Source organism: Ophidiomyces ophidiicola, assembly GCF_022830035.1.
Source record: "Ophidiomyces ophidiicola strain CBS 122913 chromosome Unknown scaffold_4, whole genome shotgun sequence".
Classification (NCBI taxonomy): Eukaryota; Fungi; Ascomycota; class Eurotiomycetes; order Onygenales; family Onygenaceae; genus Ophidiomyces; species Ophidiomyces ophidiicola.
In genome coordinates this window covers 863,287-881,644 of record NW_026054644.1, presented here as the reverse complement: position 1 = coordinate 881,644, position 18,358 = coordinate 863,287, and the positions used below count along the sequence as shown (strand labels likewise).

Here is an 18,358-nt window from a genome sequence, read left to right as displayed (position 1 = left end):
TACCCAAATGGTTTAAAAGCAGCAAAATATGTTGTTATTCAATCAATACAGGTACACAGGTCTAAAAGTCCATCCGTAGCGTGATGGTTGGCGCAGCGGTGGTCTGATCATCCGTATCGTGCCCCCCAACCCCAGGGCTCCTCATACCAGTACTCTGTAGAATATCTTTTGTCAAAGATCTTAGAGTGGGCTCCATTCTCGCAACAAAATTTTTGAACGATGTTTGGTCAACCCGTGCTAGCTCTAATAGCATTCCCGCAGTCTCTTTATACACGTCATGTCCTTCTAACTGGGCTCGTTGAAGCAATGCTGGAATTAGGACCGCCATTGCAGTCAAAGCGGAACGGAAAGGGACTGTTGCCAGCCCTACGCAGGATATGAGGGTCTGAGCGATGGTGGCCTTTATATGTTCAGGGTCAATTGGCAGTGTGCCATCGATCGTCGTAGGTATATTCGCAATAAACGCTATGAGACGGGGAAATAGAAAACGAGCAATAATATCATCGGTTGGCGAGCGAGGAGTGGAATGGAGAAGAGATCTGATGCACCCTGCCGCCACGCTTGCAAGGCCAAGATCTTGAATACAGTCAAATATTTCTTGAAGAACTTGTGGAATTAATGGATCTCCTGGAGGTATCACGTGCCCGCCACTTGTGAGTACAATTGTGAGCGCAAGGAGAGTGTTTTTGGCACAAGGAAGGGAGGTATCAGATTCCCGGCGTTGCGCTGTGCGTAGGATTGATAGAAAGCAAGAAACACAGCCACGAATCTGGCGGGAGATCGTTTTTGCCTCATCTTGCTCATGAACATCGTCAGGGTGTATATGAATGGTAAGGTCACGCGCAAACCGCCGGAGGATTGGGAGTGCTTGAGGTACGATTTCAGCCTGGCAGATACCTGTCGCAAGAATAGTACAAAATATGTGAAGTATACAGGCGTGTAAGTCGGCACGGATAATGGATGGAAAAACAGAGGTGATATCCACCAAGGATGCCAAGGACAATTGGATCAAAGATGTAGAGTCCTCGGATATAACAGCACGAGGCTTTGGGGATGAGTCTCCAAGATTGGGAAGAATGCCTGCTAGGACTAAGATAATGTTTCGCGTAAGCTCGAAAAGCTGTTCGATGTCATCCGAGAGGTTTTCCGTGCGAAGTTCGCTTCTTGTTGCCGATTGATGATGCAGTGCAAGGTTTCGGGCAATCTCCACAATCACGGATTGAGCGCTATGGCTTTCTGTCATCACAAGTCTATCTAGTACGTCAATAGTTTCAGAAAAGACAGAGTCCTGGTATACCGCGTTTCCTGCAACTGAAGGTCGTAATATTTTTCGCAAGGCATGGAGTATTTCTAAAATTTGTGAGGATGGTGCGGTCGATTGGCTAACAAGGGCCTCGAATGCTAGACCAAAAAGGACAAAGAAAAATGCGACGGGCTCATCGCGGTAGTTGATATAATTGCCTTGTGGTTCCGCTTTATCATTCATTGTAATGACAGCTTCCGAACCCAAATCTCTTTCTGACATAATTTTCATTTCTTTTTTGTCTAGTGCATCAAAAACAAAGGCACTGTCTTTTTCAACGAGACTAGCAATGGCATCCACAAAATTGAGCCATGAGTCTTGATAGAACTGACTCACAATTTGTTACCAAGGAGCAAACTCTATAAGGACACGGGTATTCACCTTCAAAAGTATTTCACGATTTAATGCAGCGTAAGTGTCGTCAAGTTGATCCGAAACGCTGATAGAGCCTAAGGTGCTGGATATATCCGGCTCAAATCTGAGACGCGCATATTCTTGAAGTGAGGATAGCCAAAGGGGAGTGAGCATAGCTGTATATGGCTTCACAACTTTAACAAGGTAATGCTGTTCAGGGCTTGAAATCTGTAACCGAGCCCACGCTGAATAGAGCGCGAGCTTCACCATTACTCTAGCATTTGAATTTAGTCCTTTCAGGTCACCGATCTCGGTAGTGTTGGGGTTATCTAGATGGGGTCAGAATTGCAAAGTCAAATGCTTGGAGAAGCTTCTTACTGGCGAAGTTTTCTACTCCCGCAACGAGAAGCTTGAAAATCCGACCCATTCGCTCAACACTAGTGACAATACCAGTGCCAACGAAGGTGGCACTAACATTTATCGCCTCCGAGGCCAGCTCTGGAGAAGAATCGGCTGCAAATGCTGGAGTTAAAGCAGACCCAATTTGTGCTTGGTATTGCTCTAGGAGGGAAGCCTCAGCAAAATCTGGATCTGGCGTTTTCCCAAACATCTAGCAGATTGTCAATAGGCAATAGTACCCCCAAGAAGCAATGTATGTCTGTCTTACTTTTAAGATACGGTCCAAGATTTTAAGACCCCAAACCCTTAGTTCAATGATATTCGCGGTAGAGGCAGAAAATGCCATCCTGACAATGTCTCCAACTCTTTCCTGAAGAGCGGCTTCTGCTGGTATTGTCTGGTCGGACAATATTTCCTTATTTACCATATTTAACAGCTCGCTCAGACAGCTCATCACAAAATTTCGCGTTTGCCATTTAAGTAATTCTTGGCCTATGGGAGACTCTGGCTCTCTGGAGTCTCCATCCCCCGTGGCCACTGCCGACGCAAACCCCGCTACTTCATCATCTGGAATGTCGGGAGCCGCAGTATTTACCGCGGTCAACGGACTCCGCACGTCTTCAACTTTCGGCCGAGTTTTGCTAAAAACAGTGTGACAACGTTGGACCCAAATAGCAGTTTCAGTCAATCCAGTCTGGTGTAACCAATTGTAGACAAGGTCTTTGAGCAATTGGTTATCAGGAATCGTGTCAAATGCCATCCAGAGTTCATCCTCGAAAGTTGCTGATGCTGTCCGAACAACCTTGTTTGGGTCCCGTTTCATAATGTTATTTAAACCACGTACTGCTGCTTCTCTTATTTGCATTTCTTTGGAATTTAACTCTTGCTGTAGCCAGTGAACATAGCCAGGGAAATCCATGTGATCTGGGGCATATAGCGATAAATGATCCAAACATTTTGAGCTCACAGCAACCATAAAAATGTCTCTTTCTAGTTGAAATTCTTTGACTAGAGTAAAAACAAGGTCCCTTGTCTTCTTTATTTCTCGAAGATCGGGCCCAATAACATTGATAAGGGCATCAACACATTGACTGATGGCCAATGGAGTTGAACATATGAATTCATGATTAGCTGTGGCAACGGATTCCGAGTCTTTGTTGTGCGTATCCGAAGCGTACAGTCTCGAGAGCATACCGAGGGAACTGGAAACATAAGCGGAAAAGGTTAATCCCGCCGAGTCAACTACTCGCAGTAACCCTTCCAAAGCCCAAAAATGCACAACGGGATGGGGGTCATTGCACAATGACATGAGCACACCGATGATGGTTTTCAAATGAAACCCAGCAGCCATGCCGCCAACTTGAGCATGGATTGAGCCCAACGCAGCGGCGCAGCCAGCTCGAGCATTGGGGTCGCGGTTTTCCACAATGATATCAATTATAGAATTAATCTGAAAATTTGTAAAAGAGTTACCTGCGCTGTTGCATAATCGGCCTAGTGCTTCGAACGCTATGGTACGGACGATATAATCGGGATCACCAAGAAACCTCTAGGGAGAATTAGCTGGGACGGCGATTTGTTCTAAGGGAAGCTGCCGAACCTGAAGAAGCTCTTGAATAATTTTCTCGGTGGCTGGATTTTTCATGTCACCAGAAGGAAAGTCTGTTTCCTTTACCGTGACTCTAAGAGCATATAACAAGGCTACAGCAACATTAACTGTCATAGCTGCCTTTCTACCGGGGTTTCTTATAAGACTCTGTGACGCCAAGAGCGTTGCTATTTGCTCGACGCTACTTTCCTGTACTTTTGCGGCTTGCAGGGGAAGCGTTGTGGCGAATAATTGTATGGCAGCATTCACAACTTCCGTGGTTGGAGGATCAGGCAGAGATCTGTGTTTGATGTACTTCGAGGAGTATAGGAGAACTGAATCATGCTCCCTACCTTGGCAAATTGGCGACATTAACTGACTACTATTAGTAATGCAATAGAAAGTTCAATATTGTTTTCAATGTAACCTACAGCGCTATTGATAGTCTTCTCTGTATCTCCTGGTAATTGTCTGGCCCCAAGATTTTCGTTTTTAACCTCACTGTCCCGAGAAAATTCTGTAGCCAGGCCTGTAACGCCAAACCCAAAATTGTCGTCAAGATCCCACAGATTCTCGAAATTAGCCGCAGCAGTTGCAACGGAAGAGTCAAGCGGGTTGGCAGATATGACATCAGGATCAGCAAAAGAAGATATTGCAAGCCCAAGAACATTTGACAATGAGAGGATGTCTGCGACATTGGTATGACTTAGATTCACCAATTTCGCAAAGCATTGTAAAACGCGCCGCCGGACAAGGATAGGAAAGTCCTTTAGGTGCAACGAAGGAGACAACCGCTGAGAAATATCTTCCGTAGACTTGATGCGAGGTAAATTCTCCAGAAATATAATAGTATTTTGAAGCATCGTAGCGATACGCTTTGCCCCATCGGAAGTGACAAGCTTACTATTAAACTCTAGGAAGACAAGAATCGAGCTCAAGGCGCACTCCCTAACATGAGCGAGAAAACTCAATTCCAAGGGACTTCGTTTAACCAAATCGTCTTTGGGTAGTGCTTTTGGTAAGGCATTTTTCCATAGAAGGAATAGTTGAGATATGTGTATCTTTGTGAAATTAGGGCCAAGAGGTAGTAAACCACCAATCATGATCCATGCTACCTGTATCTGGGTACTGGCGATCCTCAGCTCTGAGCTACTGCTCGTTTTGAGCAGATCGGTGGCCTGGGTGAGTACCCTTGAATACACTTCCACGGATCCGTACAGTGATTGAAGTCGCGATGTGCTTAGCATCGCCGCTAGGCCGTGAGCGTAGCCAAGGCAGCGCCGGCTTGATTGCCTGGGCGTTGACAGTTGCCCAATCTCTCTATGCAAGCTGTTCAAACAAATTGTTATACATGAAAGCAATTGCTGAGGACAAGCAATGACAAAACTTTGGAGGCAGTGGGAGACGTGTATCTGGACCGTATAGCTAGGATGCTGCAAGACCTGCAATAACGCATCGCGGCAAGCATCTGTAATTGCAGTGACAGCAGATCCTAATGAGGATATTAGAGAAGACAGAGCGCTGACAGCACAGGTCAATGTATGTTTATTTGGTTCTGGTCGTTCTTGTATCACTTGTGGGTAATCCTTCAAGACATCATTGATCAGCCACTTTGCTGCATTGAGCAAACTATTTTCACTCAGTATTTCACAGCCAACTACATCCTCTAAGATATGCTTGATAAACTTCCTTGTTATGAGCAATCGATACCGATTATTGACTATCGCTGTATGGTTTAGGAGCGTGAAAATTAGATGGCCGGCTATATCGGGATAATTCTCCTCGACTAGTTTTTCGCCTAGGTTGCGGAAAATAAGTTTATAGCAAAGTGCGATACCGGCTCTTGCCCTATTGCTCGTGGATGCCCGACAATATTGGATTGATAACTGGCGGAGGAGGTCTGGTAGTTGCAGTGCAAGAGTAGTTTCCGTCTTTCGGCCGGATGGCGACTGAGAACGCTCTGGAAGATCGTCCTCAACAACAGTGATATCTTGCCTTTTCAATGGCTTTTTGGGTCGTTTAACAGTCGGCACGTCAACTTGACTGCCGGTAACGTGACTTTTTATAAGAATGGCAGCAAGACATGCTGCAGATGCATTTCTAACACCAGCGACGGGACTGTCGATCACTTTCCAGATTATGGTTTTCAGGTTCTCGAAGTCAGTCACATTGTCAAAAAAAGGGGTGCTTTTGATCAACTGTTCTAGGCATAGACAGGCATTTGCCTGGACCGAGTAAGCCTTGTCACCTGTTGCCGCGTTTCGAGCATGTTTCCATATGTCCCTAGCAGTGGATTCGTCAAGAAAGGTATCGATACCAGCCACAACCTTCTTTATCGCAGTATAAATGGAGCTTCTAAGACCAACATGGTTATGTGCAGACTTAAACAGCTTGAGCAAAGCGCTGCATACCACACTTGACTGGGCGATGATAGCCTCCCCGGTTGCAAAAAATATGTCCCCCAGTGCAACGGCAGCAGCAAATTTTGCTTTAATATTCTCGCTTTTCCCCGCATTTATAACAGAAAGTAACTCATTAACCGTGTCGTAGAGTATATTCCGATTTCCTTTGGAGAATATGGCCCCAAAACATCTTCCTATGTTGTTTCGAATCACCCTTGTTGGTACGGGCGAAGAGAGTCTGATGATTTTCAACAGCTCCCTCTTGATGAATTCCTGCTGAGAATTAATTTCATCTTTATCGAGACTTGCGGTATATTGAACAAGATCCGCAGTTAGGGTCAAAAGGTAGAGGTCTTGTTGTTCCGATGGTAACGCATGGAGCTTGGAGATGTCAAGTTCGGCGCGAGGAGTTACATTTTGAGGCCCAGGCGTTTGCGACACGGTGGTATTCGACGCTGACATCGATCCTTTGAATATATTGGCCGTAAACCCAACTTCTGGCTCTCTTGCAGCTGAATCGAATGGCATGGCATTTCCAATCGACTGTTCAACTCAGCACATAGCCCCTACTGCCTGGCCATTCCAGAATCGGATAAATTGTAGGCCCGAATACTAAGTTGAGGAGTTCCAAGTGAATGAAGCCTTTCTGCTTACGAAGTACAACGGCAACACTTTGGTTAATTTGCCGCTCCTTTCATGATATGGCTGTGTTTCTACGCCAGATATATCTTACTAGCTCTCAGACTACACCGCAGCCATGGACATGCAGGACCTTCCGCAATTTCTGCTACACCGCATCCCTCCATGCCGGCCATAGCAAATGGGCCAACACCAAACATGTCAAAAGTAGAAATGACGCAGCAAAGAGCAAGGAGCGACAAGTTATTAGCCAAGAGCTTATACAAGCCTCCAAATGTAAGATTTCCTTATTAACATGGTTGCTACGGCGCTACTTACGTCTAACTGAAGTATATGGGCCTAATCCAGGATCCAATCCGAAACTCGCAGCTGCGATTGCCAGTGCCAAACGTAGCGGGATGTCTAAAGCAACAATGGAGTTTGCCATTGCGAAGGGCCAGGGAAAGACCACTTCCGGTGCTCCCCTAGAACCTCTCACTATTGAAGCTATGTTTCCTGGTTCCGTAGCTGTGGTAATTGAATGCCAGACCGACCAAAAGGGCCGAACCCTTCAAGAGGTCCGACATATTATTAAAGAATCTGGTGGCACTTTAACTCCTACAACCTTTTTGTTTGAAAAAAAGGGTAAAATCGTTTTTGAAAAGGACCCTCGCAAGATAACTGAGGATGATTGCCTTGAGAGTGCTATTGACGCTGGAGCTGTAGACGTGGACACGGATTCGAAGGGAAGACTGATAGTGTATACCGATCCAGCCATGACAAAAGCCGTTGGTGAGAAGCTAGCTGCTAGTCTTGGGTTGAAGATTGAAAGTCTCGACATTATCTGGGACCCAAACAGGGACACGATGGTCATGCTTTCAAACCAAGATGCCTTTCATCAACTAGAGGAGTTTCTAAATGAACTTCGTGAAGAATCAACTGTTCAAGAAATATACATGAACTTGAAAAATATTTAATGCGGGCTCAAAAATCTATGCAAGGTAGATTAATTCTATTCCCTTACTTAAAATTTCGTAACTCAAGTATTTCTCAAATTTATCATAGAACTTCGCATCAGAGCCCCTATACCTTTGCTTCCATACTCATCTAGCCAATCAAGCATTTTCAATCTATATTCTTGCCAATTCAACACGATTCCTCCATCTCTTCCTATTCTTGTTAACACATCTTGCGTTACTGGAAGCGGAAGCTTTGCAGATATGGTTTTACCCTCCTTCCCAGCTATGTTCTCCAGGCTCTGTATGCAATCAGCAGAAAGGCGGCACAGGGCACAATTGTGGCTTAACGAAAACATTGACACTAGTTTCAATCTGCATTTGTAACTGCTATTGTATCTGCCGTTTAAGGTGGTATTTAGATCGTGGACAAAGTTTGCTAAGGTAGTGATGGTCTTAGTTGGAATCAGACACCCTATTGCATTTTGTTCATCGCTATTTAGCGCCCTATTCCTCCAAAGAAGGTTGCAAGTATCGAGTACATATCCGTTAAATTTAATAATCTCGCCTTGGGGCACCCGATTGGGAAACACAGCATTCAGAGTCTCCAGTGTAGCTTTGTAGCGTGCTAATATAGAGGATAAAATGGACGTATTGCAAATAGTAGGGGTGAATATAAGATGGTAAACTGTTTGAGGAATGGGTATTGTTAGGGGTATGGCCATTTTTTTTGGCGCAAAATAAAACATTTGGGTCAGCTCCATATAGAATTGGAGGACACATACGCCTGGAGAAATTGGAGCGACAATGTCCAGGTTACCCCAGGAAGTTTCAAAAAGAGTTAGGCAGAGAAGCTCGGATCTAAGGATAAGATCTGAAAGAGGAGGTGAAGTTGAAAGATTTGTGTCAGACCGAATCAAACAACCCCAATGGCGGATAATATTGGTATAACAACAAAGTAGAGAAACCTTCGCTTGAATAGAGTTATCGAGAATTGCGGCTTCCAGGCGTGAAAAGTACGCATTGCGAAGATTCCTGTACCCTTCAACTGGTAGATATTCCAAGAGAGCCAGGATATTTGTCTGGTAGTCTTTGCCATTCCAGATCGAAAGATACTTTCGGAAAAACGTAAGTGCTGACTGAGGTAATTCCTATGGAAGAAGGATCAGTAACAAAGCCTTCGAAATCTCACATGATAACTTGCCTTGACATATCGGACATATCCAACAAGTATTTCTAGAACATATGACAAATCTCCCGACTCACAATCTTGTACGGCAAGCAGGTCTAATTCATCTTCAAAAAAATTCTGAAGCCAATTTTCCATTCTCTGTGAGGCTTGGTTGTTTTGCACAAGCAGTAAATATTTCTGAACTAGAGGATCTGCAAGGGCTGAAGCAATTTGATTGGGAAGTTGAACTTTATCCAGCTTCTGCACAAAGCTATTGATGCTCCGAACCTCTTCTAGTGACGTAAACCCATAGGTTACTTTGGATGTCCTTGCTGAGGGAATAACAACTTCTACACGGCTCCGCTTCCCACCTTCACGACGCACAACTTGAAATGTCCGCATTTTTGAACACTTAGACTTTGCTGCAGTCTCCTGTAGTGTTTGCATGCGTGAAATCCATTCAGCATCACTGTGCTTAAAAAAGTATGTTCCCTGTTTTCGTGAGAAAACACTATCTGTAACGATAATATCAGGGTAATAGCTTTTGAAGACGCGCAATAAACCAAGCAACTCTCTCTCCTCACCAGCTGTATTCCTTATAAGTTCCATCAAACTTTGAATGCGAAAAGGTTTGACATGTTTTCGACGTGTAATCATAGATAAAAGGCGGCAGAGCAAATGCCGAATTGTAATCATTTCCAGATTGTCAAAAAAAACGGCGTAAAATTTGGACAAATAAGATTGATCTTCCAGTCCGTCATATACTAGAATAAGCCACTGCAGCAGCAAATTTTGTGTTACTGCCGATGGCTTGGTCTTAGAAGGGCCTAAGGAAGCGATGACCCTTGCAATCAATTTAGATGGCACCCTTTCGGACGGGTATAGATTTTTAACAAGAGCAGTGACCGTAGTTTGATTGAGGTACTTGGACCTCACAATAACATCCAATAAACGGTCTAGAAGACCCGTTTCGATACCATATTCATATGCCAGGGACGTTATACTTCTTGCAGCGTCAAGGATGCTATCATGTCTTTGATTTTTGGGAACAAACGCAGCTACACTCGTGAGTCAGTAGCCGTCGGAATGATCACCATAAATAGGGAGTTCGTTAGGTAGCCTATACATTGTTCTAGTTGCGCTATAGCATCCTCAAGATTCTTATGAGCCGTATTAACTGGCATTGTGTATCAGTAATCATCGAACAACCCAAAACAGGTTACAGTACATCTCACCAGTGGGAAGAATGACCTCCATAATATCTTCGCAATTTTAATAAATTCCCACAATCACCAGTTGCCAGAGCATTAGCCCGCAGCTGAGATTATTTCAATCAACAAATACTTTGTAATATAATACCGTCGATACTATTCTTAGGGATGGATTATAGCTATTCCAGTCCGAAGATAGCCCACCCGGTAGGTAGGTTAGCAAAATTGGCCTCGTTGGTCAAATGTTATTATAGTGGGTAATGAAGAAGTTGAGATGTTGGCTAGGAAAGTGTCTTGTAGTTATGTATGTTTTGTCGTTACTCCGTACTCAATGCTCAATTCTCAAATTGGTGATACCATATGGCTACATCCTGTATACTTACATGTCCCACTAACCCTAGCCCTAATGTCCGAATGCGTTACAGCATCAAAATTCTATCACCGTAATTGGTTTAAACCGGAGTTAAACTTTACTAGCTATTAAGTCTTAGTTGGTAACTATGTACTCCGTACGGAGTACTGACATCATTGATTAGAAAACTTGTGAACATCATCCATCTGGTACGGAGTACTATGATTCAGATCCAGGCACAGCCACAGCTCTACGCCCTTCATTTACTTATAGAATTGCGGTTGGAGTACTTGGCAGCTACTAACAAGAGTGGAGGAGCGAACGAAGCGAGAGCTCCGCTCGTATTATATAATTAAATAGTAATGGAATTCTCTCCAGGTGAACTTTGTATGTGTAAGTGTTCTCCCCCTCTCCAGCTCACTGGTAAAATGAGTTTGGAGTTAAGATTCAAAGCGAAAATATCATGTGGAAATGAGCCAGGAAAGGAGTCGTGGTCTTGTTAGAGCGGGTGACGAAAGGCATAATCCTTGCTCGGTCACAGGGGCACCCTGAGTTATTGGCTATTACAAGTAGCTGTCCTCTACTTCGTCGGTGGTCTCCACTCTTCTTTGAAATCTCCGCACAAACTCATCAACGATGGAAAGATGCCAATAAACTCCACACTGTCATATGTCGATACCCATGCAAGACTGGGCTTTGCGATTCCCTCCAAACTTCGGAATACTCGGAGAGTTTTCGAAGTCAGGGTGAGATGGCCGTTCGATACGAAACCGTCTATTATACCTCAAGACTACCTCAGGACTCAGTGGTTCTATAGATTGAGGTCTAAGGCAATACATAAGTTATTGTAGAGGTTGGAACTATCAGAAACCAAAAACCTGTATTGTATATAGATAGCGAAGAAAAATATGTGCAAAAAGAAATACTTCAAATATGTACTGAGAATTTAATTGAGATGCAGACATAGTCTACATCACCTGTGGAGGGCATATAGAGTAAATAGTATATCAAGGGAAAAATAAAGTGACATGAAAAAGATGTAAAGGGGGGTTAGTGATGATGTCCACAACTCACACCCCCTCCTGACATTGCTTGTATCAACCCAGCCGGCCCTCTAAGGAGCTAGCATAAGTTAAACCTATAACCACTGTCGGAATAGCAGGACCTATATACATTTCCTTATTTGGTGCACTCCTGCCAGCGGAAGTGAACGATTTGCTTGAAGCTGGCATCGAGAGAGTCGTTGGTCATGATACCGCGAGCTTTGTTATCAGCCGAGTTAAGGCGGATCTGAGAATTGATGTTAAGGGCACCATTAGCGCCGCATGGCGACCAGACGGTAGAGGCGCTGTCGGCTTCATCATGCACAAGGAAGTCGCCAACAAAAGGTCCTTTCCAGTTGGTCTCAGTGTGAGTCTATGGCGAGAGTGATGTGGTCAGCAAGTTGTGTCTTTCAAAGGAAAGGTAACAATTGGCAAACATACCTGCTGGGTTTGGCCGGAGAAGTAGTAGGTGCTCTTCTGGGTACCAGTAATGCCCTTGTCAAGATTGGCATATCCGCGGTAGTCAGCAGAAAAGATAGAAAATTGAAAGCCACCGGGGTAGCGGATGTTGATGTTGAGCTGGCAGTTCTTGCGACTTTGGGTGATGGCAACATCAGGGCCAATAGATGCAACGTATTGGTCGAAAATGAGGGTCATAACCTGACGATCATCGGAGAGGACGTGGCTAACGGTGTTGGAAGGGCAGCCGGTACCGCCATATGTGAGGCCAATGATTTGGACCTTATTTGGGTCGGGAGGGGAATTTCCGATTGGGATGGTGGAGCGGATAGCATCGCGGGTTGGGGCCGGAGGCATGCCACCTCCTGGAAATTGAGGCAATGCAACGGATCTGGTCACGATTTCATCACGCTCTATAGCAGCACCTAGGGCAGTGCCCACCAAGCCAAGAAGGAGAGCAGGCTTCATAATGTCAAATTCGAGGAATAGGACGGGAATTAGGTATGTACCAAAAGGCAAAGAACTGTCAAGTATGAACTTGATGAAGAATAAAATCCAACACAAGAGCGGGAATGGCGAGGGTTTATATAGATATACATGCAGATGGTCCTAGTTAACCCTTGTAGATTGAAAAGACCCATGTCCCGGAGCGAGATACGATGTACAAGCCACGCACTCCCACCTATACCTATGCAAACTCCTCGTTTGCCGCCACTAATTGACGCATCGGCTTAAAGTAGGGTTGCATGGCGCTCGAGGAAGGCTCGTGAGCTAAGCCGAACAGACTTGTTAAAGGGGCTCTTCAATCCTCTTGCCAGATTAACTGGTAGCTCTGAACGGTAAGGAGTAACAGTGTTTTCCTTTTTTCTACCAGTTACACGCGTATATGGAACGACCAAGTCCCAGCTGTGAGTTCCAATTATCATATGGGTAGAAGGTGCCGAATACGACAGTTGACAAAAGAAGCGAAAATTAGACATACATACACACGTAAAAGGAGGTATTATTAGCTCACCCCATGAGCGAAATATTCTCCTAGACGACTCCGAGAAGTAGGCTATCCCCTGTTGTCACTTTGGTAAAGAGGGGCAAGAAAAGGATAACAGTGATAGTAGCAGTGATGATGATGAACCGGAGCGCTTCGCATGGTCGTTACCTCTAGTAGTCTAGCCGGGCCAAAATGCGAGCCGACTAATATGGCGGAAATTCTATTCTCAGATTCTCTTAACCTAAGCCGTAGGGATCAAAACTAAGCCAAGAACATGGGTATACGAGGGTTACAAAAATCTGGGGTAATATCGTATTATTGCCTGATATCGCAAAATCAACCATATTAGCTGTCTGTGGAAGCCATGAAGTCGTGATAGTGGGGAAGGCATGTTCCATACTTTTGTGTCTTAAATCATCGGTTGGAACCTGATTAGAATGCGCTAGAACTGTATATGTATATAATAGAACAGTATTGTATACACAGGTCATGTTCCAGGCCAGGCTCTACGGCAGTCTCACAAGGTGGACTGTAGTGGAAGAGCATCGTCGTGATGTGATCCTGTTGCGTGGTTAGGGTGGAGTGGAGAGGTCGGCGATGTCGATCCCGTGAGCTTATTCGGCTGAGTCAGAAATGCTTAGTCACATGTAGCTATGCCAAGACACAACTGCGTCCTCTGTTTTCGTTGACGGTTCACCAACATCAACCCCCGTCCCTGCTCGCCTCGCTTCGACAGGATACCCAGCGTACTAATACAAGGGTTTCCTCATTTTTGCCAAAGTTTCACCCTTCCGTCTAGAGCATTCTCTCAGCCGTCTTTGGGAAATCTACCACTGGCTCCCTGTGCCTGGTTTCATTCAGTTGGACTGATTGTGATTTTGTACCCGGCTCGATTGCCGCCCACTTACTCAGTACTTCTCATCATTTTTATGCCCCCAGCTACGCACAATCCTGTCAAGTCCTTTGGTTGTTAGTGGTATACGTTCTGAGTTTTCTTCGGCCCCGAGATTCTGCGTAATAATAATAATAATCGGAGATGTTCGCACTTCTTTTTAGCTCTTCCTATCCCTTGCGATAATCTTCCAGGCTCACCCCTTGACTGGTGCCATATCCCTGTGATATGTTTCTTGTCCGCCCTTGAGAGATGAATTCCCGGCTGTCAGTGTACTTTTCTGAGATATCATATTGTTCGGCCCTGATGATTCAGTTATAGTCGCCATTCTTGACAGTATAGATGATACTCTCTATTCTCGTTAGGTATATCTGCTTATCCGAAGTTATGGGTATTATATTGTTCACCGCATCGACCTGCCAGCCTAGCTGCATGCCGGGATCAGTACTCCATGTGTTATCTGCGGTTTTAATACATATTGCACTTATTCATACCCCCCGCAATCTTATTATGCATGTACTAGGTACATGCATTAATTATTTCCTCCGCCCCCATAGCGCTGACTGTTATTTGGCTGTATTGATACTACTAGCAGCGCTGTCATATCTCAATCCAGCAGTGAATGATACATATTCGTACGGAGTACTGTTGAGCGAAAGTTTCTGCCCTAACTCTTTGAATTGTAACTGCAGTCCTTGACCACTATTTTGCCACTGTAGTTGATGGCTGTTGCTATTGGATCAACAGCCATTTTGAATATGGTTCGACAGCATAGGACCTTGGGATAGGAGTCTTTCTCTAGGCATTCGCCGATTTCATCATTCCCATACGTACATGCATACATACTAAAATACGTTTTAGGTCATGACTGTTTTAGTCGCTGCGAGCTGGGTTGTCCTGCAGAAGCCAGCGGTGGTGGATGGCGAAAGGCGTGAGGCAGGGGTCTAGAGCGTAGTTGGTACCTCTCCCCGTCGAAGAGCTCGGATTCAACGTTTCCTGGGCTATTATAGAGTTACATTATCTCAATGGCATGACGGTTCTTGCGGACCACGTCCGGTTAAAGCTATGCAAACATTGCGGCACTGATCAGCAGGCACATCCATTCTCTTGGAAGCCGAACCGAAATAATGAAGGATCTACGAAGGCAAACTTTCTCTCAAAAAGTCCTGTTATATTTTTCACTCATACTTCAAGACCTGCTCGTGTTGGCATTGCCCCACACTCTCTTCCTCCAAGGGGTTCCTTGCAGTTACATGAGGGGGAGGGGGAAAGACGCTTTGATTCGAACTATAATCAGCTTTGACTATCGGACAAAGTGTTTGTTCCACGTGTTCCGGCTTGACACTTTTTCCACTCAAAGTCCGAACACAGGGCTTAAATAAATAAGAATTGGCCTTTGTCGATCGATTTCGTCGTAATGGATAACAATTTCATTGAACAACAATATTGCGGGGTGATGCGTTGTCCCGAGCAATCTCTACAGAGCAGTGGGCTTGACGACGATTCTAACAATATCAAATGGCGGGAAAGGAGATTTTACGAGCTTCATTTCGATTAGCTAGTCTACGGCCTACTGCTATGATATACACGGCAAATAGCCTGCGAATTAGCACGAAGTTCTCTGGTAAACACGACATTCTTGGCCCCAACCGCGGGGCAATCGTGGTATCAAACTCGCGTGATTTCAGCAATCCCTACCCACGAGCCGCTGAGATACTGTTTTGATCTACACTATTTCATAGTTTGTGCCTCATCTCATAATCGCCTGTTATCAGCCGCCATAGAATATGAAGTAGAGAGGTAGTTTGTCTATGCGATAAAAGCCATCTCGTACAATTCTCATAGATCGAGTGGCAGTAATTCAGTTCACAGTCCTTGCACTAATTATCTACTTTCGCTTTCGGGTCGACCTTTTGGGTGAAGCAGATGGAGGCGATGGGGCGGATGCAGAGGTAGCCGCTACCGTAAGGCTGTCCTTTTCTGTACTACTTGTGCCTTTAGTCTGATTTTCCCCCTTGAGTTCAGCGTCGTTACCCTCTTCGCCACCCTGCCCAAATTCATTAACTCTCTTATAGTCAATCTTATATTTCCAGCTCTGGTATAGCCAGATAAAAAAGATCACATCATCTCTGAGAGTTGCCAGACGGTGAAGGGTCGGCATTTTGATAGTGAACGCAAAGAGGTCGTCGATGAACGTGTTTAGAAACTTGTACATGAGTGCTTTTCCTGGCATATGAGCGACGGACTGTATAATTACAGTTAGCAGGTATATTCGAGTTTCAGCATAAGGTCCAGATTACTCACCTTGAGACGATAATTAATATAAAGGCTTGGGACCATCATCAAAAAACCATAGGCATAGACGCTGCCAACTAGAGTCTCAATAACAAACGAGTACCATGATTTATGGCTCTCGTACACAAGACTATAGATTGCATATGCAATCAATAATGGCACGGCAATGATGTAGAGCCACTTGAACGCAATCTCGTCATACTCTTTAGTTTTCTGTTCCGTCTCACTGAGCTTATGCTTATCCTCAAAAACAATATGATATGGCAAAAAAGAGAAAAAAGACTCGGGGTTGGGTCTTCGAATGCGGACATTGACGGTTTTTGTGATCTTCCAAGCCTCAAGCGCAATTCCAAACCCTTGGCCTGCAAGAATCATCCAAGACGTGCCCTCGCGATTATCCATTAAGTATAAGAGAATCACAGCTTGCATGAAGATGTTGGCAAGGATGGTTCGGAGAGACGTGCCCACCACGTCCTTTTTCTGGCGCCAGTGAGCCTATCAACGTAGAAAGGTCAGCGGTGCCTGATAACATGGGAGTTAAATAACCGGTGATGCAGGGATAGAACTCACAATATCGTTTTTGAACGCAAGCGTTTCAAAAATCATGTGCAGGACGCTCACGATGCCTGTAGTTGCTAGAAGATAGCTGTTGGTGTCAAGGAGCACTTCCTTAAACATTTCAAACTCGCTTCCATCGGTTCCGGCAGGCATAGGGCCTCCCATGGCAGCTTGGCGTTGAGTTTGCTTCATATTCTCATCAACGCTAGCATACATGCTAAATTTCCAATTTTTCAGGTTGTTGAGGGAGATCCGGAGCGGAAGTGTTTGAACGGTGGAATTCAGTTCAGTCATATGGCTTTGTAATTGCCAAAAGGTGTTGGCAAAAATGATCGGGTAATACCAGCCATTCTGTCCAGACGAATCTCTTGCATTCGTTCGTTCTAACTGAATAAATTGGCGAACACCAGGGTGCATTGCTTGGTAATTCAGGATATTACTATCAGGAATCACCGAGAGTGTGAGATTTGGATGGTAATACGATCCAAATTGTACCTTTTTTTGAGCCTCTTCCACTGGCTTTATTTCATCGGCAGAATCAAGAAGATTTCTCAGTTTCTTCACCTTTTTTTTAGGGAGGTATTGATTTAAAGGCCGAATGAAATGGAAAGCGGTGTCTGCGCTATAGTCACTTTTTGTTGGATCAAGCTGATGTCCCGTAAGAGCAATGTAGAAATGGGCCCACAGCGTGCCATTGTTTTGAACCTCCTTGGGTACAGCTATATGAGCTGTCACCTCCCTGCGCTCGTTCCAGTCACCAACAATGAAGTTTTTTTCTTCCAAAACTTTCATATCTTTCGGCACCTTGTTAAGGGCCGGTAGCGTGATGTATGGCGAGACAAAAATATTAATGTCTAAACCACTGTTTCGTTCCCACATTGGGCCGATGTGCTGCGGGATTAGTGTAGCATTCGTAATGGTGCCTTGGTCGGGTCGGTCCGTCCACGCGGGAATAGTTGACGATCTTGCACCCGGCACATTGGCTGCTTGTGGCTTAGCAGGGAAGAGTCTTTGAATAACGAACTGGGAGAGAGCGAAGATAGCTATCCCCTGAAACGCAGCCTTGATTGCAGACTAAGTGTGAGAAATAACAGTCAGTACTCCATATTTATCATATATTTTCTATTCAAACTCACGCTCGTGGAGCTCTCCTCTCGAGGCTGTTCTCTTCGCTGCGACATTACTAGCAGCCAGGTCGATGAACCTCTATGAAGAAAAGCTTGAGATCGATGTTGATAGAGATCAGTACCAAGTAATCGGGAGTATAACTTAACTATTTATTTGTCAGCCCCCTTAGTTAGCTTCTAACTAGGCAGTTAGTTAACTAGTTAACTTAATTAACCAACAGGAAGTACTCCGTAGTCAACTAAATAAACCTATGACGTGAATCGCCAGATCAACAACAGACATAGAATATTCACCATTCACCAGCCATGTTGCTATGAGTACATACAGCGGAACATTTAGCCCTTTTGACTACTCGGTATCAGTTATTTCTGACCTAAGCCTTTTCTGGAAACCTTGGCTACGGAACATGGGCTTTCCATCATTTCCCGCACCACCCTCTTGTCAAAGATGATGGACAACCTTCTCTTATCAGCCGCACCGAGTCTAGGCACTTTGCCATCATACTCCCCCTTCCCACCCCATGACAGTCCCCGCGTCTGGCTTCTATCTGCTGGAGATTCGCCAATCGGTATCTCACTAACTCGACGACTACTGGCACATGGAGACTATGTGGTGGCGGGGGTAACCCCGTCGAAACCAGA

General features: G+C 44.9%; 5 protein-coding genes across 5 annotated transcripts; 1 reads left to right on the top strand and 4 right to left on the bottom strand.

Moving 5' to 3' along the window:
• Window positions 1-61: 61 nt before the first annotated feature.
• Window positions 62-6,574, bottom strand: LOZ57_001735 (uncharacterized protein; the record flags this gene model as incomplete). Its single annotated transcript, XM_049250819.1, has 6 exons — window positions 62-1,630; window positions 1,685-1,986; window positions 2,036-2,267; window positions 2,325-3,605; window positions 3,657-4,019; window positions 4,076-6,574. The coding sequence occupies 6 exons, from the start codon at window positions 6,572-6,574 to the stop codon at window positions 62-64; spliced, it is 6,246 nt and encodes a 2,081-aa protein (XP_049110403.1).
• A 173-nt stretch (window positions 6,575-6,747) lies between these two features.
• Window positions 6,748-7,641, top strand: LOZ57_001734 (uncharacterized protein; the record flags this gene model as incomplete). Its single annotated transcript, XM_049250818.1, has 2 exons — window positions 6,748-6,961; window positions 7,016-7,641. 2 exons carry the CDS (start codon window positions 6,748-6,750, stop codon window positions 7,639-7,641), a joined length of 840 nt encoding a protein of 279 aa, XP_049110402.1.
• Window positions 7,642-7,703: 62 nt separating this feature from the next.
• Window positions 7,704-9,975, bottom strand: LOZ57_001733 (uncharacterized protein; the record flags this gene model as incomplete). The annotated part of the gene is made up of 3 exons (XM_049250817.1): window positions 7,704-8,771; window positions 8,813-9,849; window positions 9,918-9,975. The coding sequence occupies 3 exons, from the start codon at window positions 9,973-9,975 to the stop codon at window positions 7,704-7,706; spliced, it is 2,163 nt and encodes a 720-aa protein (XP_049110401.1).
• A 1,558-nt stretch (window positions 9,976-11,533) lies between these two features.
• Window positions 11,534-12,324, bottom strand: LOZ57_001732 (uncharacterized protein; the record flags this gene model as incomplete). Its single annotated transcript, XM_049250816.1, has 2 exons — window positions 11,534-11,770; window positions 11,839-12,324. The coding sequence occupies 2 exons, from the start codon at window positions 12,322-12,324 to the stop codon at window positions 11,534-11,536; spliced, it is 723 nt and encodes a 240-aa protein (XP_049110400.1).
• Window positions 12,325-15,624: 3,300 nt separating this feature from the next.
• Window positions 15,625-17,770, bottom strand: LOZ57_001731 (uncharacterized protein; the record flags this gene model as incomplete). Its single annotated transcript, XM_049250815.1, has 4 exons — window positions 15,625-15,981; window positions 16,041-16,526; window positions 16,602-17,663; window positions 17,726-17,770. 4 exons carry the CDS (start codon window positions 17,768-17,770, stop codon window positions 15,625-15,627), a joined length of 1,950 nt encoding a protein of 649 aa, XP_049110399.1.
• Between the last annotated feature and the right edge of the window lie 588 nt (window positions 17,771-18,358).